The 23,709-nt window shown below is 38.4% G+C and overlaps 1 protein-coding gene across 1 annotated transcript in view; it reads left to right on the top strand.

The window, feature by feature from the left end:
- LOC126328907 (cytoplasmic dynein 2 heavy chain 1) overlaps window positions 1–23,709 on the top strand; it is a 906,666-nt gene that overhangs the window by 651,543 nt on the left and 231,414 nt on the right. Inside the window, exon 53 of the mRNA XM_049996078.1 lies at window positions 16,985–17,199. Coding sequence (XP_049852035.1) covers window positions 16,985–17,199 — 215 coding nt within the window. The remainder of the gene's footprint in view (window positions 1–16,984; window positions 17,200–23,709) is intronic.

The raw sequence follows: 23,709 nt of genomic DNA, 5'->3' as shown, positions 1-23,709 counted from the left end.
GTCTTATAACGACGTGGTTTTAACATCAGCTAAAAAGGTTATTTTCAATTTAGTTCAGACATCTACTGAGAAATATGTGACTAATATTTTTTTATGTAAAGAGTATATTTTGAACAATCTCAGTTAAATAAGCGTCCTCATATCAATAAGTTTTCCATAATGTAATGTAAAATAGCTAAAAAGTGAGAGTTTAGAAATGGCAGTGCAATGGGATCATGTTAACCCAGCCATCATCAGTGGGATCATGCTTCACTTGTACATATGTATAAAATAATTCAAATGTACAAATTCAGAGGTGGCATTGCAATGGGAATCTGTAAACCCCGTCAAATGTAGTGGGAAAATACCTTTCTCACAAATATAAATTAAATACTAATAAAGTGAATACATGTAAATACTACACAAAGTTTTGTGTTTGTCAGTTCCTGCATGTACTTTATCCTCTAATCCTAATCCACTCCATTCTGACACTCATCCAACCTACCCTTATCTCATATTCTGCGTCTATACAAGATCAATTTCTTTCAGAGTTAGTCAGTAAAACATAAATCTGCCGTGATACAGAGCTCCATCCACATAAAAGTGTTGTTGTTTTCTCAACTGATCAGAACAGAAGCTAGCAATTTCTTGGTCAGGTCAGTTTTTCAATATAAGATAATAAAATAGCAAACACACTTCTAATCCTAAAATTCAAAGAAAATATAAATACATATATATGAAAATTCCCTCTACTCATGGCATAGGCAATGTATAATCATGTAAAGTGTACATCTATGTACAATGTGTAGTCCTCTCTCCATACCCAGTTCCTTTGTCACATAAAACATGTAGATTAGTTAATTATATTGCAGAATCATCCACCTTCTGCCACCAATACTCAGCCTTCAATCAATCTTGGCCATATGCACAGGGCGCAAGACTAAACAGTATGCAGAAGTCCAACCAGTACCAAGGTGCACAGTGTCTATGTGTCTCCATGAGAACCACATAGTATACACAATTGTGGCAAAACAGGATCACCATCACTATTAGAGTATGAACGCTGGTTCACTCAAGATTAATTGCAGTTTTTTATCCTCATACTTCAACTCACACAGTTTGTAGTAAAGACATGTTACTCTGGTCATAACTTCTCGCAGTCACATATCCATATTGTAGCATATAAGTCACTTCACAAGTGTAAATTTGTGGTTAGTATAGTTGCCTATGTCATAAGACATGACGTCTACTCCCCATTTCATTAACCCCTACTGACGTGACCACACAACAAAACCAAAGTTTCATAGGTTTGTGCATAAGTAAGTGAAATAGTCAGCATTTTGATATCTGCAGTTTCAATGTATATCTTCAGTAAGTGATTAATTCCAGATTTCTAGTGTCATTTAGGGTGTACAGTTTTATAATATATAGACTGCTTTCACAGTTATTTCATAGATCTCAGAATCAAATCTTGACAGAATTACCTAAGTGTTTGTGTATTACAGACACAATATTGTCAGTGGCAAGGTAAGTTTCGAATGAGATGTCTCAGAGGTACAGAACAAACGCCACACCTCCGGAATTTTGACTAAGTAACAACGCAAGGCATAAAGAAATTTAAGTATTACATAAAAAGGATTCACGAATAAAAGTTTATCACTGAAAAATCTCATCTACTGTTATTTCTCTCCAGTCCTATCATTGTGTTTTTATGTTAGGTATCAGTAAATCAAAGGGTATGGTATCCTATTAAATCCATGTATACTTGAGGTAATAGTAGATAAGCCTCACAACAGGCAATGGTACAAATTATTATACTTAAGTACTCATATTTTGTGAGTTATGGCTCAACAAGAAAAGCAATGTATAGCATATATAAGTGTTCTAAACCTATAGTTCAGGTAAGTTTCTCACAGAAATGATAATTGTTTCACTGGTTCAAGAGTAAATGCCTGTCCATGTATCTACTTATGTGCACAGTGCACATGTTTTCAAACAAGATAAGACTAGTGATCTGTCTTGAAGCAACATGGCCCAATACTGCGTTAAAAGTCCATAGTTATTGGACAAGACAAAGTTATGCAATAAAAATTATAATACAAAAGTTAAAACTCCATAAGCATAAACAAGAATAAAAACGTGAAAACTTCTCTCCCCAACACAAATACTTAGCATAAGAGTGTGTTGGTCAGTTACTCATAAAGTCTGGTTCATAAAGGATCTTCAGTAACAAAATGTTACAATCAGTTTACACTGTGTATAATAAATATCAATAACAAAGATATTAAGCATAATGTCTAAATGAATAAGCTCTTTTGAGCGCAACATAGCCATATTCAAACAGATGAAGTATGGCCTCATCAACTTACACTAACACAATGATACTAAGATTAAAAATCTATATTTTCAAATCACATTGGTATAAAGAAACATTTAAGTTTTGCACTCATCGTGCAAGGCAAGAGCATAAGATATTCATTGTAATAACCGTAAATATATACAAAGCAAAATGCAAGATTAAACAGCAAAGATACAGATCAAGACAGAGTCCCAAGTTTTCAAAATTGTGACACTGTAAACTTAGCTTGGACTTTTATAATGCTTCAACTCCGTGATGTTACGTAGACCAAAAAGTTTTCTAGATTCAGGATAGAACAACCTATAGGCATTTGGATGTGGGTTCTCAGATATCACAAATGGTCCTATATAAATATCAAAGAATTTCTTAAGTTCCCGCACAATGATTTTGACTTTTCTACTGTTTTCACTAGGACTAAATCTCCCACATTAAACTCGCACATTTTCCCCCTCTTATCATGTCTACTTTTCCTAATTTCCCCTTGCTTTTACATGTTGTTCCTTACAATCTCCTCTCTTTCTTCTTTTGACAAGCTGTTACATGCTGGAAACTCAATCAATTCACTAATAAGATTTGGTGGCTTTTTATCATAAAGTATGTCATGTGGAGAGAATCCTGTTAAACTGTGCTATAAGCTATTCATCACATCTTCAAGTTTGCTAATGTAATGTACCCAAGTGTTGTGGTCAGTATGACAGTAAGTCCTAAATAATCTCCCAATTTCACGCATGTATCTTTCGGCTGAGTTGCTGGATGGGTGATAAGCTGAAATAAGTATGTGGTTGATCTCTCTATATATAAATGTTTCCCAACTTTCGGATGTAAACTGTGATCCGTTGTCACTAAGAATTGCATTGGGTACACCTACACATTTAAAATAGTCACGGCTAAAACATGAAATAATGTTTTTGCTAGTAGCATTCCTCAATGTGTACAACTTAATAAATTTGGAAAATAAGTCCACCACTACAAAAACATACATAAACCCTCCTCTAGTGGTTGGCAGTCGCCCATACAAGTCAATTGCTACAACATCAAGCTGCTGTTTCGGAAGTATATTTTGCATCTGACCTCTAGTCGTTTGATTGGTTACCTTGACACTCTGACACAAGTCAGAAGTGGACAAGATTTTCCTCACAGTCCTCACCATATTGTAAAAGTAAATGTTTTCTTGAATCTTTTGTATACATTTTGCTGCCCCACAATGACCATAACTTTCCTGGGTATATTTTACAAGTAATTTGACAAATTAATATGACCAACATAACTTACATACCTCACTATCTTCCTTCATCCTCCGAAATAGTATTCCCCTATGAACTTTGTAATACTGCCCTACTTTTTCTTTTCCCTTCTTTCCAATATAACTTTCACCAGTTTCCACTCTTCATCATGATTCTGAAACCGTCTAATGTCACTGCAGATTTTCATGACACCTTTCTCCTCGTTTATCCCTTTTAAATACATAATTTTAAATTCATTCCCTCCTTAATCACCATTGTCACCAATAGATTCTCCGAAAGGATGCCTTGAAAGAGCATCTGCTATGCAATTTTCATCACCTTTCATATATTTGATGGTGTAGTTAAACTGCTGAAGAAAAAGTGCCCATCTCGTGATTTTACTATGGTATAATTTACATTCTTGTAAGTAGGATAGTGCTTTATGATCTGAAAAGACTATCACCTCGTGACCCAATAAATAATTCTTAAATATGGAGAAAGCCCAATGAACAGCTAATAGTTCCTTTTCTGTAATGGTGTACTGCCTCTCGTGTTTCTGCAATGTCCTGCTGGCAAAAGCAATAGATCTATGTTCTTCCACCCCATTCTGACTTCTCACTTGGAAAAGGTGTGCCCCTAAACCATAGTTACTACTGTCAGTCATAATACAGAAAGGCAACCCAAAATCTGGCCTACATAAGATTTTACTATTTACCAACTGGTGTTTAATCTCTTCAAAAGCAATCTGACAATCTTTATTCCAATCCCATATAGTATTCTTTTTAAGCAAATTCCCTAAGCAAGGTGCATTAAGAGCCTGAGTAGCACAATACTTCCTATAGAATCCACACAGTCCGAGAAATGACTTTAGCTGTTTCTTATTCCTAGGTGGTGGAAACTTTGCAATTGCTTCAATTTTCTCATCATCTGGCATAATTCCATTGTCAGATATAATGTACTCCAAAAATTTTAATTGTTTCACTGCAAATTTACATTTTGATAACTTCAGTGACATTCCTCCTTTTCTAAACTTTTCACAAATTTCCTTAAGTAACCCTATGTGTTCTTCCCAACTTTTACTGGATACCAAAATATCATCTACATATATAGTTAATTCATATAACAATTCCTTTCCCAACACATAATCTAAAGCTCTGATAAACTCTGCAACAGATACATTCAGCCCAAATGGTACTACACTAAAGGTATAAAATTTTCCATTATATAAGAATGCTGTGTATTTCTGAGATTCCCTTGCTAATGATATTTGATGAAATCCATAGGTCAAATCGAGGCTAGACATACTCTTTACATGTTCAAACTTGTGTAGTAATTCATCAATGTTTTCAGGATGATCAGTTTCTGTACATAATAATTTATTGAGGAACCTAGAATCTAGGACAAGTCTTACACTATTATCCTTCTTGGCAATGGCTATGATAGGATTATTATATTCGCTATTACACCTCTGAATAATCCCCCAAGTCCGCATCTTTTCCAACTCCCTCTCTACAGCTTTCCTCCTGCTTAATGGAATCCCATAAGGTTTAATGAAAAATGGATCATGCAGTTTGAGTACAAGCTTACATTCATACCCTTTCTCTCTGCCTGGTCTGTCACTAAATACATCAGAATATTCCCATAAAAGTTCCATGACATCAGATTGTTGTTCCCTAGTTAAACTCTCTGCTTCAGCAATCTTATTTTCTACTATGCTTTTGATAATCTTTGTCATCAATAGAAGTCTGTTTTTCAAAAGGATCAGTGCATCTCCCATCATCTAAATAATCCACCCCCTGATCTGATTATGACTATTAATATTCTTCTCAATGAAGCTCTCTGTATATAACTTATTTTTATCTGTTGGTTCCCTAAATTTGACAGTTTTGTTTTTCCAAATAAATCCCATATCCACTTTTACTATCCAATCCATACCTAGAATTATGTCCTCACTCAGGTCCGGAATGACAAGACAACCCTGATCAAAGACCACATCTCCAACTTTGAAAGACAAAAGAATTTGACATTTTACTGTTTTACTGAATCTTCCTGTCGCTCCCCTAATTTTAACCCCAACTACTGGTAATTCTGCAACTTCATGGTTTTTATTTATCCTATCCCTCAATTTTTCACTGATTTCTGATATCAGGCTTCCAGTATCAATCAAACAATAACCTGTCCAATCATTAATACAAATTTGCATGTATGGGCTTCCTACAATTTTACTCTCCTGCTCTCCAACATCTTCATGCATCAAGTCATTTTCTACGCTTTTAAAATTCAGATTTTCATTTTGTTTGGCATAAGCTAAACCATTTTCAGTCTGCACATTGTGCAGAAGCCAACTAGGATTCTCAACACAAACTTAATTAGACACATTGTTATTATCAGTAATCATAGGCAATTCTTTACATTTTATTCCTGTTTTTGCTTTTTCCCACCAAATAGGATATACCTTCTCGCAGATGGATAACAATTGTATCCAAAACATATTGTGTTTTTTAGCCTCATTAAGGCTGTCCCACAATCTACAAATGAACTCTTGTCCCTGGTTTCCTAAGTTAATAATTACCTTCTCTTTATTTGCAATATTAATGTCATCCCTGTCTATCACCTCGATTACTGGTGATGTATTAACCTACGTGACTGCATCCTGATCCTCTTGTACTGAATGATTATTTTCTCTAACACTATTACCCTCCTCCTTCATAACTACATCTGCATCATTCTTAATCACAACAAATACTCTTATCTCACTTCTATATTCCATATCATCACTATCATCAAGTGCCTCCTCCTCAGCATCATTTAACATCTCACCATTGGACTCTACTTCCCTAACCTTAGCTACTTCAGCACGACTTCTCACATCAACATCACACTCTACTTCTTCTAATTCTACAACCTTATTATTCAGTACTTGATTGGCATTCTCACCCACAGAAGTTTTTACATCACTCAGATCTCGATTTACTGCAATTTCATCAGAATACATTAATGCATTTATTCCAAAGGTATCATAACTATTATTAACATAGGAACAACCACCTACATCCCCCCTCACAGCACTTTCTTCCTGCCTAAACAAATTATTCACTATCTCCCCACTAATCTCTGAATCTTCATTACTAATGTGTCTAGAATTATAAGTGCTCATAGCCTTCTCACTGACTTGCTGCCAAAACTGTTTATCAAATAGTCTCTTATCAATTTCTGGTGCTCTTGCACCCATACCTATTCTGATTCCACTTAGCCTGATTTCTAGCATTATATCTGTTCGTCCCAAACTGACAGGCCCTCATTGGGACGGCTCTTAGTGTAACCGGCCTTGCCCATTCCCATCTTGTCTTCTATCTGGATTTTCCCATTGTCTCTTTCTGTTCCCACCATAATAATTACCTCCCTTATTCTCATGTTTACGCCAGTTGCTATTCTCTCCTCTATTGAAATCTCCCAGAAAATTACCTTGAAGATCCTGCTGATTATTCCCATTATGATTATTTCGCCTATCATTATTCCCAATATTAGAATTTTGGTTCCACCCTCCATGATTTTGTTCATAATGATGCCTGCTTCTTTCTAATGCACGATCCAATTTCTCCACGTAATTCAAAAATTGTTCAACTGAATCATCTGGCCCATATACCAAGTCCCACTGAACTCTATTTGGTAACCTCCTTTTTATAGCGTCTATTTGCGTTAGTTCATCGAAAGGTCTGTCTAAATGCGCCCACTTTCTTAGCTGTTTTTCGCAAAATTCCCTCATTGTACCATCACATTCTTTATAATTAGCCCCATTAAGAAAATCGCTTTTGATTTTGGCCTGAACAGACGCTGAGAAAAATTTGTTCAATTTTCGAATTGATTATAGGTTAAATCAGAACTGGCGGTTACATTAGCCCACGGCAATGCTTCTCCATCTAATAATTTTTTAACAAATTTGATCTTTACAGTGTCACTCATTTCGAACGAAAAATTGTCATGACAGTTCATAATGAAATCAACTGGGTGTAATTTTCCGTCTCCCGGAAAATTACGCACGTTTGTACCTGGCCAAAATCCGTTAAATGAAGTCGCTACGGATTTCATAGCTAAATTATCCCGAATTTCATTTAATTGTTTCTGTAGTCGAACTACCTCATGCTCATTGTCTTTAATTATATTGTTACAAGAATCTACATTATGTTCAATAATTTTCACTTTTTCTGTTACCTTGTTTTCGAACAATGACAATTTGTCACCGACATTTTTCATATGTAAGTCAATTCTGGTAACCATTTCCCTATCTTTAATTTTTCTCTCCCCCGAAAATGATTCAAAATACTTCGCGGTTTCTTCCACTTCCCGTTTGATTGTTAATTCGACTTTATTGAGTTTATCTTCCACATTGTCTATCCTATCTTCAATTTCATCTGTCTCCTCCAAACTGGTTTTCGTCTCTTTCATTTCCGATCTGATAGTTGAACATTCATTAAAGAATTCCTTAGCCAATTGGCTATTTTCTTTTAAAAGCTTCTCTTCTAAATCAGACACTTTATTTTCCATACTTTTCGCGTTTTCTGTAATTACATTATTCAAGAAACTAAATTGTTCAGAACATTGCTTATTCAAACAACTAAACCGATTGTCCAAAGTATCGAATTGTTCAGCATTCTGTGTTAACAGTAATTACAACATAGCGGACATATCTAATTCTTCAACCTTTCCTTCCGATTTTGTACCTGCCATTTCTGTACTAGCACTTGCTTCAACACTTTCGATAGACTTTTTATCCCCCTGCTGATTTTGTTCCAACTAGTCTGTCACGGTCATTTTTAGTCGAATTAAGAAACTCTTGCGCTGACAACACGCCCAAAATCTCAACAATACAAATAACTTACTAGGTGTACTTATCTCGTTTTTCCGCGTGGTCCCACGTCCGTTATTATTTACTTTTCGCAATGGATCCCGGACAAGCCCCCAATAGTAATGTACCCTCTTTCGTCCGGGGTGAAAATCAAATATCAAGCGACAAAATTTCAATTCATTTAAATGCTATTTCAAACCCTGAGATTATGATGATCAATTGACGACAGCCCGCCAGCTTGGGTGGTCTGTATCTACAACAGACGATGTCAAGCTTAATACACTCCTGGAAATGGAAAAAAGAACACATTGACACTGGTGTGTCAGATCCACCATACTTGTTCCGGACACTGCGAGAGGGCTGTACAAGCAATGATCACACGCACGGCACAGCGGACACACCAGGAACCACGGTGTTGGCCGTCGAATGGCGCTAGCTGCGCAGCATTTGTGCACCGCCGCCGTCAGTGTCAGCCAGTTTGCCGTGGCATACGGAGCTCCATCGCACTCTTTAACACTGGTAGCATGCCGCGACAGCGTGGACGTGAACCGTATGTGCAGTTGACGGACATTGAGCGAGGGCGTATAGTGGGCATGCGGGAGGCCGGGTGGACATACCGCCGAATAGCTCAACACGTGGGGAGTGAGGTCTCCACAGTACATCGATGTTGTCGCCAGTGGACGGCAGAAGGTGTACGTGCCCTTCAACCTGGGACTGGACCACAGCGACCCACAGATGCATGCCAAGACCGTGGTATCGTACGCAGTGCCGTAGGGGACCACACCACCACTTCCCAGCAAATTAGAGACACTGTTGCTCCTGGGGTATCGCCGAGGACCATTTGCAACCGTCTCCATGAAGCTGGGCTACGGTCCCGCACACCGTTAGGCCGTCTTCCGCTCACGCCCCAACATCGTGCAGCCCGCCTCCAGTGGTGTCGCGACAGGTGTGAATGGAGGGACGAATGGAACGTGTCGTCTTCAGTGATGAGAGTCGCTTCTGCCTTGGTGCCAATGATGGTCGTATGCGTGTTTGGCGCCATGCAGGTGAGCGCCACAATCAGGACTCGCATACGACCAAGGCACACAGGGCCAACACCTGGCATCATGGTGTGGGGAGCGATCTCCTACACTGGCCGTACACCTCTGGTGATCGTCGAGGGGACACTGAATAGTGCACGGTACATCCAAACCTTCATCAAACCCATCGTCCTACCATTCCTAGACCGGAAAGGGAACTTGCTGTTCCAACAGGACAATGCACGTCCACATGTATCCCGTGCCACCCAACGTGCTCTAGTAGGTGTAAGTCAACTACCCTGGCCAGCAAGATCTCCGGATCTGTCCTCCATTGAGCATGTTTGGGACTGGATGAAGCGTCGTCTCACGCGGTCTGCACGTGCTGGCCCAGGTCCCAACTTCAGGAGGGTCTATCTAGATTGTGGTGCACTTATTTTTGTCTGTGAGTGGGTGCACACAGTAGAATGGCTCAAAGACAAGGTGCCCATGACATCCCCGTGGGAAGATGCGAAGCTGCTGGTCAAGACGGCAGCGGAGCTTCTTCAGACCGCAAAGATATCATTATGGGTACCCAAGTTCCTCCTGCTGTGAGGTAATGGACACTAGTGGATAACCTTCCTGGATAACTGTCATCCTATAAACTGAGACTGCAGTACTATAGGTCTGTTTCCCTATTTCGTGCCTCAGTTTTTTCTGGACTTGCTTATCCAGGAAGAAGTGAGCCTTTGATTCCTCCCTTATCCGCTTACTACCTGTCTTTGACGTTGTGGGGGTCTGTGTGTCCCCTTCAACCTGAGATAGTTTTTCCTGGGGGTCTTGGGTTCTAGTCCCTTTACTTCCCTCCATTTGTGTTTAGGAAGCCATTCTTTTCCTTCCTTTTCCCCCTGTTCCCTGAGTAACTTCCACCTTTGGCCCCCAGACAAGCCTTTGATCTTAATCTGGTATAGCTTCTTGGATACAGTTCCCACTTCTGGCTCAGGTCTAGACCCTGATTCAGTAGTGGAAGTGCCTTCCATCGGTTCAGTCCCTGATGTTTGGGTATCTGAGGTCTAAATTTGCCCCTCAGTTTCTTTTTCTTTTTCTGTAATCGTGTCCATGTTGGTCCCATGAGATTTGGGGATCTAGAAGGTCCACACCACGAATACCCCGTGCGGTGTAAGGCTAATTACTCAGGGAGGTCACCTGGTTTCCTTGAGGCTCCATTTGTGACACATCTTCCCATGTGCCACACACCCCTCAGCATGGATCGCATCACACCTTGGGTTGGGTCAGGGAACAGGGTAGGACTAGGAGTGGATAGGGGGATACGGGAGAAAGGATTTTGTGAGACACTCTTAGTCTGATCCATTGGCTGAGGCCTTTCCGGCAGTAGGTTCTCTACCTTCGGCATAGCCATCAACTTCCCGTGGATACACAAGCCTCTCCACCCGCACGGACAGTGCTTCGTCAAGGTGGTGTCCCACAGAGAGGCCCAGTAGTGTTAGTCATGGTGAAAAAATTCTCTTTGTTGGTAACAGGAATATTATAGTCACTGGGGAAACAAGAGAACTCCTTGCCTTGAAAGCAAATAAAACTCTCAAGGAAGTTTACGGTTGGTTAATAAGCAATAAAGTGACATTGAACGTAAAGAAAACTAATGCCATGAATTTCAGTTTGAAGAGGAAATATGACAACGTTAAATGAAATGTAGATTGCGCCTCTATAGACTGTTTAACAAATGCAAAATTTCTAGGAATGATTATTGATTCTCAGTTGAAGTGGTGTGAACACACAGAGGTACTTTTAAACAGAATGTCATTACCATGTTATGCCATTAGAATCCTATCATCAGTATGTAACATCAGTGTCTTTCAGTTACATATTATTCATATGTACACTCAGTTCTTAGCTATAGCATTCTTTTTTGCGGAAATAATTGTACAAAATATGAACACAGTTTTCAAACTCCAGAAAAGAGCCATGAGAATAATAACCAAAAATACTATTTGAGCTCATTGTAAAGATCTGTTCAAAACACTGGGGTTTTTAACTGCTCCATGTGAATACATTTACCAGTCAGTTGAACACATAAAAAATAACATTGGTAATTACTGCACAGACAGCTCTGTCCATGACCATGCAACAAGAGATAGACCCAACCTACACTTAAAAAAACACCATCATTTTCTACCAACTGTACAATAAATTACCAAACAAGATTAAAGACATTGCAAAAATACACTTATTTAAAAAGGCAGCAAAAAAGTACCTGTTATTCAATACATTGTATACATTCAAGGATTTCTTAGATAAAACAGAGTAGGGATTTGCTAAAAAAATTATACAAATAAATAAATAATAATAATAATGATTATAAAACATCCAACATTCCACATAACACCTTCACTTTATGTTTTTTCCTTTCTAGAAACACTCTCCCCTCAAGCTATTCATAGCACAACACTAACACTTCTCCCTCTTTCTGAATTCAACATCTCACTCACTACCGAGGGATGCTGACTCAGTTTTTCAGGATAGCAAATGGGAAGTTGCGGTCCAGAACATGGCTCAGAGATCACCAGTGTGTGTGTGTGTGTGTGTGTGTGTGTGTGTGTGTGTGTGTGTGTGTTATGAAACAGTGTGTGTACAGTATGTGCAGTGACCGATCTGATAGTAAGATATGAGTGAACAGTGTGGCATTACATTATTTAATAAGTTATTTGTAAAAAAAGTATTGTATACAAGGAGTAAAATCTAATGATTGTTTCTAACTAGAAGACTCTAAATATATTTGGATATGAATTAGCTTATTTCAAATTGGTCTAAACTTCTAAATGCTTTGACAAGGCTTATATCCTTGTAAAAAGAGATCTACGGATGAATAAAGCTACCGCTACTGCTACTACTACTACTACTACTACTACTACTACCACCACCACCATCCCTTTAGTTAACTCCTGTCCTTATTTTATGTCCTTTTATGTTTTTTGGAACTTTGTTATTTATTTGCCTACCTCTTTTATTTGTTGGCTGAGCTTTTGTCTTTTATCAGTGATGTTATTTATTTTGTGAATTATTTCCTTTTTTGTGTATTTGGTGAATGTTTCCTTTATCTGATGACCTACTTTCCTGGTTTAGCCATTTTTATTGTTTAATCACCTCTGAGTAATACTTTAATAATCCATGTATTGTTCGGCTATCTTCTCTGGTTGTTTGGTGATCATTTTTTTTCCATTTATCATAACATAACTTTTTTTTTTATTTTGTGCCCAATTTACTGTATTTAGCTACCTTCCTCCATTTTGTTGCAGTCATATTTGTTTTCCAGCAGTCTTGATAATAGGGGAGAGTCTGTAACCTTGTGCATAGTGTACCCAATAGTACATGGTGTTTTCTGGTTGATATTTAAGTGTAATGACTGAATTTAGGATCACATGAAATATGCACCTTAGAGTCCACCATAATTAGTTTCCAGCATTTTCTATTCCTGTTTGTTGTTGTGAGAAAAGAGGTTGTGTTTTGTGCAGCTTTTGTAAATGTATTGAGTTCTACACATGAAAGTGCTGTATAGTATATTCAAACTATTTGAAAGATATTGTTGAGTTTTTGGCTATAGCATTTTACGCTGAGTGAAATTCTACCTGTATTGGAAACTGGTTATATAACACATGGATGGTTACTCCATTGTTTTCCAGTCATACACCACTATGTACCTTATACTGTAAGAAGGTCTTTTACCACAGAACATTTGATGCTGACAAATTGACTGAGTTTCTTTATTGTCATAACAATTAAACCTGTCTCAAAAACAGAAATTTATGTTAGTTTCTAATAGCCTCTATTTAAAACATGAATACTACTGTTTAAAAAATCCCCCCCTTGTCATTGGTAAAGGAACTCATCATTCCAAAAGCTAGGACACTGTCATAACTTTTATGAGGTTTAACCTCCAAAAGATGGCAAAAACTCATATTATGCAATTCCACACAAATAAAAATGAAAATATCTTCAACATTTCGCTGCCCTGTCAGCAACTGTATAAATATTAATTTTAATTTTAATAATGAACAGCCTCAGTAGCACCATTTACCTAGAATTTACCTAGGTTTCAGTCAGAATAACCCAACCTTCTTCAGAATAACAGTATCTACCATTTGTCCATAGTGGACATCATCAAGTTAAAACTACAAATCCATAAATTATCGTCAAACTGTAAAACGTATCTCGGCCCCACTTTGCGACCGCGATGTGGCAGCCACGAGTGCTGTACTGGAATTCAATGGTAGATACTATTATTCTGAAGAAGGTTGGGTTATCCTGACTGAAACCTAGGTAAATTCTAGGTAAATGGAGCAACTGAGGCTGTTCATTATTAAAATTAAAAATAAACAAAAATGACTTACAGGTATCAAAAGTAAGGATCTATGGGCATACACTGTGTGAGGCTCCATGTGTGGAGCTCCTGCATATCCATATGAATAATAAACTGAGGTGGCACTAGCATGTGGATGGGTTAATCAAAAAGCTCAGTTTATCTTCATCTGCATACATACTGTATGGTGCATGGCAGAGTGCTCATTTCTATTCATGTTCCACTCACAAATGGAACAAGTTCAAAATGACTGTCTAGATGTCACCATTCAAGCCCCAATCTCCCTTAAATTGTTCTTGTGGTCTTTATGGAAACTATGTGTTGCCAGCAGTAGAATCAATTTACAGTCAGCTACAAACGACGATTCTCTAAATTTTCTCACTGATATTTCAGGAAAAGAACATTGCCATACCTGCCACCCAGGCATTCCGATTTGAGTTCCCAAAGTGTCTCCATAATATTTAGTGGTTACTGAACCTGCTGATAAGAAGTGTAGCAACATGGCTCTGAATTGCTTCATCTTACTATAATCCAACCTGGTGGGGATCCCAGGCACGGACTGCACTTGTGTTTTACATGTGATCCCCTTTGTAGATGAGTGACACTCTTCTGCGGCACTGCAGTGAACGTGAAAAATGTATTTATTTGAAACTCCCATCGTTTGTCTGCTATGAGCCTTCCAGCTCTGATGTTTGTTCTTGCCACAGTTATTTCTGTAAGTTCTTGTTTTACTGGTAAGTTACTCAGTATTTGTAAACCCCTTCATTGAACTAAGTTTGGCTGTTAGCATCTGCTGACCATACTGTGGATGATATAGCTCATTAGTTTCTTTTTCAGCTTGGCTTCTGCTGTAGTGGCTATCCAAATGTGGGTAGGAGTAGTTCTTACAATGTGGTAAATTTTCCTAATAGGTGCTAGTCTCGAACACTTTGATACATTATGTCCATTTGTATTGACAGTGTGCACCTGTTTGATGTGGGTGGAATTTCTCTAAGAAGTTGCTATGCTTGCTGCAACTGATACACAGAGTGCCACAGATGATGTACGGAGGATGTGCCTCACGTAGTTTCAGCTAGTTTTTGTATGAAATTCATCCTTGCACTTTATTTTTGTTTAACATATTTTTTATTTATTTCTTTATCTTTATTCATCCAAGGATCATCTCACAGTGATGCAGGATTTGTCAAGGTAATACAGTGCAAGTCAATAGAACAAAAGTGTAAAACACACAGCATGCTTAACATGCTTTATGATGATAGGTCAGGCAGCTTATGACAATAGGACAGGCAGTCGTCCGTGGCCTTGATTAAGGAACCATCCTGCCATTTGCCTTAGCGATCCAGGAAAACCACAGGAAAGCTAAATCGGGATCATTGGACAGAGCAAGTCCATCCTCCTGTACATGAAATCAGTGTCTTACAGGTTGCTCTGTCTCATTCCTTGATTTACACTCAATTTATTTCAGATAACTTACAATGTAAAACATAGTCTTTATTTGTCATTGACACACACACTGGGGACATCCACTGATGACTCTTGGGGTGTTTCCAGTTACTTGAAATGTAAAACATAGTTCCATTCTTCACTGCCTCACACACTAAAACACTCACCAATGTCTCCCAGACTGTAAAGATGCTGCTATTCACCTTGCATCAGCTACAGACTCCATTCTCACCGTATTCAACTACGTCCGACAATCTACCTGGAAAACATTAGTGTCATGAAGTTTACATCGTGGCATATGACTTCCTTCTGAAAGCAGTAAATCACAATTATGAATTGAACTGTGACAAGATGCTGTAGTTCTCATCTTTCATTACTATTCACTACTCCTGAGTCCTCTAAATAATCTTTAATCTTGTAATATACTTATTTAAGAACATAGCTTTAGCTTTCTTTCAAGCAGATATATTTTAATAATCTTTTTCGGTTCGTCTGACAAGTTGTTATACAGTTTTATCTCTTGATATAAAATGCTCTTTTGTCTTGATAATGTTGTTTGAAAGGTGGCAGTTCTGTGTAGTTTTATTTCAAGATGATTTGTTGTACAGCCCTAATATAGGTCTTGGTACCTCCATTTTATCTACACTTCCCTCCAAGCTTGTTTATTTCTAAGTGAAAAACACATACCCTGATTTTTGTGGGGTCTAGCTTCAGACTGTTAAACTCTTCTTCCAACGATTTAGTTAACTTGTCTTCTCCCTTTTCAATTGTGTAGCTATTTGTCACCACTTTACTGTGTCATCAGTGTGTATAAATCTCCCCTTTCCAATTATGTACACATATGCCACCACTGCTGTGTCATCATTGTGTAAAAAATTATTTGACTCGAGCAGCTATTGGTATGTTTATTTTAACACTTGATTACAATGCTTTCTTGTCATGATAACTGTTTTTATATTGTCAGTGTGTGACAGTCATTTTATTTGTCTCCAATTGAAAAATGTAAAAACAATTCTTTTTCATGTGTAATAGCAATTCTCTTTGTTTACTAAAATTGTGTTGTGTCTTTGTAACAAAAACAGTGACAATTAAGCTTAGTCAGATGTATATGTATGAAACATAGTTATTTCAATAATACTGTACTAACAACTCTTTAAAATTGTCTAACTGTATATGAATTCGAAATATAGGAATTACATGAAACAGCTCTACACATCTTTAAACTTTCCTCATTTTCACCAGGTATTTTTCGTATAAACACAACTATTAATTATGAGTATGAATATAGAATTAAAAACTGACATGACTGAAGCATTTATGAAAAGTATTTGAAAGTCAAGTTACTTTCTTAACACCGCATATAATTTGTTCACAATGTCCTGACCAAATTTCGTGGTGGAAGGTGGGGATGTGGAGTAGAGGAAGCAGGCTCCTCCTATTGTAGCCCAACAGACAGACAACCATTGGGAGAATGGTGGTCAGTAGGAACAAGCTGTGCTTTCTCACAGAGAATGCTGTCACTACACATTTGCTTGTTGGCTTGCCATAGCATGGCACGTCAAGCACCTTGTAGTGGCCATGATACACAAACATTCAGTAGTTTTAGATCACCAATGTTGGCAGTGGCTGGAAATAAAACAACAACTTCAGCCAATTCAGAACTAGGGATCCCTCACTCAGGATGTTGTAAACAAACTATAGGTGATGTTGTTCTCAAATTTTTTCCAGAAATAATAATGTTGTACACATTTTTTTAAAACATAGATTGGAGTGATGAAACTTACAGAAGCCAAAAATGTTGTGGACTCTCTCAAGTCAGAAGCAGATATTCAGCAGAAGGAACTTGCAGAGAAGCAAGCTAAAGCAAATACTGCCCTTCAGATAATAACAGAAACAATGCACAATGCAAACTCACATAAAGGACAACTGGAAAAGCTCAAAGAACAAAGTGAGAAGAAGAATCAGGAACTTACAATAAGGTAATGCATCTTGAATAGGTATTCCTGCAGTCTTGTCACAGTTTGCTTCACATTATCATAGTGATTTTATGTATTTTATGCAAAACGTTTTCTCTAGTTGATGGACTAAATATAATTCTGACAGTGAAAAATCAATATTTTTGTCATTGATTGACATTCATACAAGGCAGTAGCTTGCCTTAAGAATAATATAGTGACTCACAATTTTTGACTACATTTATGTTTTATGACCAGTAGTTTTACATTGATCAGTTTATGCAAAACGTTTTCTCTAGTTGATGGACTAAATATAATTCTGACAGTGAACTGATATAATATTTCAAGGAATAATATGACCCAAGTATCTTCACAAAGTCATTTTTCTGAAGAACTCTTAAAAGTAAGATATTAATGTTGGGGAAGACTTTATATGTAATAACCAGTTATATACCCTGACCAGCCACATTAATGCAACCAACTGTCAAAAGCCTGAATAACCAACTTTAGCAGCATGGACTGTTGCAAGACATACAGGAAGGTTAATCAATTGTGCCTTCCAGAATGATGAAATCACCTAGGGAATGCCACGAAAAGATTCTCGAAATCATAATGCCCCCTCCTCCAGCCTGGACTCTTCCGACAATTGGTGTTGCGTTTGGCTTTCAGATGTTCTTGAGGCTGTAGACATCAGCAGCCATCTGTCAAACGGAGCATAAAATATGATTCATCTGAAAAGGCCACCTGTGCCCTCTCAGTGGACTTCCATATGTGTTATTGGCATGCATATTCCAACCTTTGTTGCTGATCAGCAGCAGTCAGCATTGGCACATTAACCTGGTGCCTGCTGTGGAGGTCTGCATGCAGAAACATTTACTGCAGTGGTCATTGAGGAGACACTCTTGGTAGCCGCTTTGTTCATCTGGGCAGTCAGGTGCTCCACAGTTTTATGTCTGTTCAGCCATAAACATCTCCACAGCTGTCATCGACTCCTGTCATCTATGGTCTGTGATGCATCACAGTTGCCTCAGTGCTGGTTTTGGATAGTGACATTTTGCAATGCATTGTATACTTTAACCACAGTGGCATGCAAACAGTTTAAAAACTTAGCCATTTCAGAAATGGCATGCAAATGGTTTACAAATTTAGCCATTTCAGAAAAACTTCCACCCTTGGTCCGAAGGCCAATGATCATGGCAATTTTGATGGATAAGTTGCTCCACATGTGCATTACATCAATGACAGTACTGTTCTCCACTTCTCCCCAACACCTTTTATATATCCTTCACTATCTGTGAGTGGTTATTACATGCTGACATCAAACATAGTTGGTTGTTACATTAATGTGAATTGACCATGTACATCATTGACATTTAAGAAGACTCTAAATACACACTGACTGTTGTGTATCTGTTCGAAGTGAAGGGTAGAACTGCTAGAAATTTGCTCTTAGCAACAACATAATTCGTAGTGAAAAAGACAGTATGCTCTTTGGGCTATGACAGAAATCTGTGTCTCAAAAAACTTCGAGCAAACAATATCTCCATTTGTTAAGCCTTATTTATGATGCACAAAGTGAAACAGATGGCAACAAGGTGAAAACTGTATTAAGTAATGATTTTAATTCTTCATCTAAAGGAAAACATGGGCTTTAAACTGTTGTGTCATTACAAAGGTTAATGAGTAAAAGAAATAATCTGTCAACTATATTTGTATCTCACTATTTCAGAATTCTGCAACACGATTTAAGTGTGAATGTAATGAAATTTCTTTAATAATACGGTTTCTTTCATGGCAAAGAATAGTAGTTTTAAAACCATGAGATATTTGAAAGCTAACTTTTATCCTTCATAATGAATATTCTCTCAGCAGTATATTATCTGCAATCCATGCACGAATTTGATCCATTAAAGGCTAAAAAAGAAAATTTTGGTATATGTTATTTACAATCAAGTTTCAGTTGGACAAACTATTCAGTTGTAATATGGGGTGACTTCAACCTGCCAGGTATAGATTGGGAGTGTTATGCCATCAAAACTGATGCTAGAGACAGGTAATCATGTGGCATTGTTCTAGATGTCTTGTCCAAAAATTATACATTGGCCGTATAGTTAGAGAAACAACTCATGAGGGTGACATCTTAGACCTCCTGGCAACAAACAGACCAGAACATTTGAATCAGTTAATGTAGAGGAAGGTGTCAGTGACCATAAGGCTGGGACAGCATCTATGATGACAGGTCCTACAAGGAATGTTAAGAAATGTAGGAAGATATATTTGCTCAGCTAGGGTGACAGGATATAAATTCCAGAATATCTCAGCAATCATCATCAAATATTCAACGATGAGGGTGAAGATGTGGAGAACAAATAGAAAAAATTCAAACGCATCATTCAATATGCCCTAGACAAGTATGTTTCGAATAAGGTTTTAAGGGATGGGAAAGATCCACCATGGTTTAATAGCTGTGTTAGAAAATCACTATGCATACATAGAGATTCAAGAGAAGTAATAACCTAGCTGACAAACAAAAGCTGAACAAAGTGAAAATGAGGGTAAGGAGAGCAATGAGAGAAGTGTTCAATGATATTGAAAGTAAGACATTGTCAATTGACCTGAATAATTACCCTAAGTGATTTTGATCGTATGTAAAATCAGTAAGTGGGTCAAAATCATATATTCATTCTCTCAGCGACCACACCGGCGCTGATACAGTAGATGAAACACTGAATTTAGTCTTCTGAAGTTGTTTCACAGCTGAAGATCATAACCCTGTCCCTCCTTTCAGTCATCGTGTGAATGTCGAAATGGCAGATATTGAGATAACCGATCACGGAATTGAAAATCAGTTACTGTCGCTTAATAGTGGAAGAGCTTCAGGACCAGATGAGATACCTATTAGATTCTATAAAGATTATGCGAAAGAACTTGCTCCCCTTCTAGCAGTAATTTATTGTAGATTGCTTTAGCAATGAAAGGTACTTAACGACTGGAAAAAAGTGTAGGTCATTCCCACTTTTAAGAAAGGCTGTAAGGTAGTCCACACAATTATAGACCTATATCGTTGATGTCAATCTGTTGTAGAATTATTATGGAACATGTTTTATGCTCAAGAATTATGACGTTCTTGGAAAATGAACAACTCTTCTATATAAATCAACATGTATTCCGCAAACAGAGATCCTGCAAAACTCTGCTCGCTCTGTTCGTCCATGAGGTCCACAGCACAGTGAACAATTGTGCTCAGGCTGATGCTGTGTTCCTTGATTTCAGTAAGGCATTTGACACCATCCTGCATTGCTGTTTAATGAAAAAGATATGAGCTTACAGAATATCAGAGCAGACTTGTGACTGGATTCAAGACTTTCTTGCAGATAGAACTCAACACGTCACTCTTAATGGAACTAAATTGACAGATGTTAAGGTGATATCCGGAGTAGCACAGGGAAGTGTGATAGAATCATTGCTGTTCACAATTTATATAAATGATCTAGTAGGAAGTGTCGGATGCTCTTTAAGGCTATTTCAAGATGATGCAGTTGGTTATACCAAAGTAGCAATGCCTGAAGACAGTACAAATATGCAGAACAACCTACAGAGAATTGAAGAATGGTGCAGACTCTGGCAGTTGACCTTGAATGTAAATAAATGTAACATATTGTGCGTACATAGGAAAAGAAATCCACTGTTGTACAGCTACACTATTGATGGCAAACAGCTGGAGACAGCATGTGCCATAAAATATCTAGGCATAACTATCCAGAGTGACCTTAAAATGAAATGACCATATAAAACAGATAGTGGGAAAAGCAGACATCAGACTCAGATTCATTGGAAGAATCATAAGAAAATGTAACCCATCCCTGAAAGAAGTAGCTTATAAGGTGCTTGTTTGCCCTATTCTTGAGTATTGTTCATCTATCTGGGATCATTATCAGGTAGGACTGATACAGGAGATAGAGAAGATCCAACAAAAAGTGGTGCATTTTGTCACAGGTTCGTTTAGCTGGCAAGAGAGCGTTATCTTAAACAAACTCCACTGGCAGTCATTACAAAAGAGACATTGTGCGTCGCGGAGAGATTTACTTTTGAAATTTTTGGAACAGCATTTTTCAGGAGGAGTCAGACAACATATTACTTCCTCCCACATACACCTCGCATATTGACCACGAGGAGAGAATTCGAGGAATTAGAGCCAATACAGAGGGTTACCGACAATCATTCTTCCCACACACTATTCACGAGTGGAACAGGGGTGGAGAGATCAGGTAGTGTACCCTCCACCACACACCATTAGGTGGCTTGTGGAGTATGATGTAGATGTAGATGTAGAGGAGCACGACACATCAAATTACCTGAAAATTATTAATGATCAGTGAAACAAGTGTAGAGTTTTCACAATACTGCTGTTTACAGTATGAGACACAAAAATGTTTGAGAGTTTACTGATTGGGAAGAATATCTTTTTAGTTATATATGACACTGACATATTTAACTAATTCTGCATGAGCTAATTTGACAGTATGGAGTAAATATGAGTGAAAAGTTTTGCTAATGTCACATGTTGTGTGATTAATTGGATAGTGGGATAAGACACTAAAAACTGTTGATATAAATAATTATACTGACTGTTTTTTTTTTTTTTTTAAATGAAAACATGCTCTCCTTGTACACCAGACTGTGCTGCCTTCCTTTCCACTCCTGATAGAAAAATTACTTAGTAATGGTTATCAAGTATGAAAACTACTGGGCCATTGTTTAAGCATAAACTTCTTAATTGTCACACCATGTGAAAACCTACATATGTTTGAGCAGAACAGTGAAGCAGTTGCTGAGTCCTTTTAAGAAACATGTAACAATCCATTTGATTTGTGATCTGAATGGCAGTAAAATTTGGGATTATAGCATTGAAATTTATGTTTATAGAATAACGTTGGTATAGACCTACACAAACCACACCCAGTATTTCATCTGGCAGTTGACAAACAGGACTCTTCAATGATGTCATGTTGTTTAGTCATAAGGTTCCTTTTCATCTTCACTACACATTAAACAAACTAATTTTTAGCAATGGACAAAAATTAAAACTTGTGAGCTTCATGAACATTTGTTACATAATACTTTTTTTGCCTCCAAGGCATTAAAGACAAGTTCCAAGTGTGAGAGAAATACTGTTTTTACAGTAGTGATACTGTGAAACGCTACAAAACTATGTGCATCTCAAACTGGGTAAACTTTATGAGACTTGTAATTCCAACAGAGCATGTACAAGGACACTCTGCTTGTTGACCATTCCTTATTTTCAAAGAGGTATTCTTTGATATTTTTTCTTTGTGATTTGATCAGTTCACTCTGACTCATGATTTGACACCAAGTAATGTTTTACCTCTGGGGATACATTGCCATGGAGCTGCTGGACACTTAAAGGGTACAGTATGGATGTATCTACCATTGTTCCACTTACAGTTTCTGTTGTGACTCGCCGATATTTCAAAGTGCCACCGTGCAGTTACGCACGTCCTCTACATGCGGTGCTGTCTACCAGCCATGCAGCAGCAGCACCACCTAAGCAGCCAGCACAGCGAGCGGTCGCTAGACTCGGACTCAGTTATGATTTGACTGTTAGAGTGTACACACATCTTACTCTGTTTACTTGATCTGTGTCTTTCATGTATTCAGCCCCACATTCTACTTCATCTTCTGCGGCCTTCCACCTCACGGACGTGGGTGCCTTCGCTTGGCCGGTTCACCGCAGACGACCTTGTATGGCTACGAGGATATGGCAAGCGGCCAAAATGGAGTCCTGGCCACATCTTATGACACCGTGGCCAACGCCTGTATGAAATCCAGATGGACACGAGTGTTGCAGTGCATCATTTGGACCAGCTTCGGCCTGTGCTGGCAACGCCTGTTCCAGATGCCGCTACACCACCTTTGGCTCTACCTGATGCTTGGGATACTGGAATCTCTCATTACTCACAACACAGTCCTCTCACCATCGTATCGGTGCCAGCACAAGAACTGACGCCACCAGGAGATGTGCCCAGGCAGGAACCAGACGACCATCATGTGTCAGAGCAACTCTACTCACATCCTTCTCCTATGGACGCAGACACATCACCCATGTCTCCTGTTATTACAAGCGGACTTGCTGCAATGGGCAGGTTGGTGCACAGGGCCCAAGAATATTCGACCCCCACGTCTCCTGTCATCTCAACTCGTTATCATCGGGGACACTTCCGTCTCTACGGGAGGTCTCCTCCTCGAGACTTTACAGCCAGTCAAACAACACCTACGGATGTTAGCAACCTACAGGCCACCTCCATCAAGACCTGTGCAAAAACTTCAAAGGGGAGAAAAGTGTTGTGACTCGCCCATCTTTCAAAGTGCCACCACGCAGTTACACGCGTCCTCTACATGCGGCGCTGTCCGCCAGCCATGCAGCAGCAGTGCCACCTAAGCAGCCAGCCAGCCAGTGGTTGCTAGACTCAGACTCCGTTATGATTTGGCTATTAAAGTGTACACACATCTTAC

The sequence above is a fragment of the Schistocerca gregaria genome, chromosome 2 (genome assembly GCF_023897955.1).
Source record: "Schistocerca gregaria isolate iqSchGreg1 chromosome 2, iqSchGreg1.2, whole genome shotgun sequence".
Lineage (NCBI taxonomy): Eukaryota > Metazoa > Arthropoda > Insecta > Orthoptera > Acrididae > Schistocerca > Schistocerca gregaria.
Note: the sequence above shows the minus strand (reverse complement) of the source record. Positions and strands in the feature narration are given on the sequence as shown.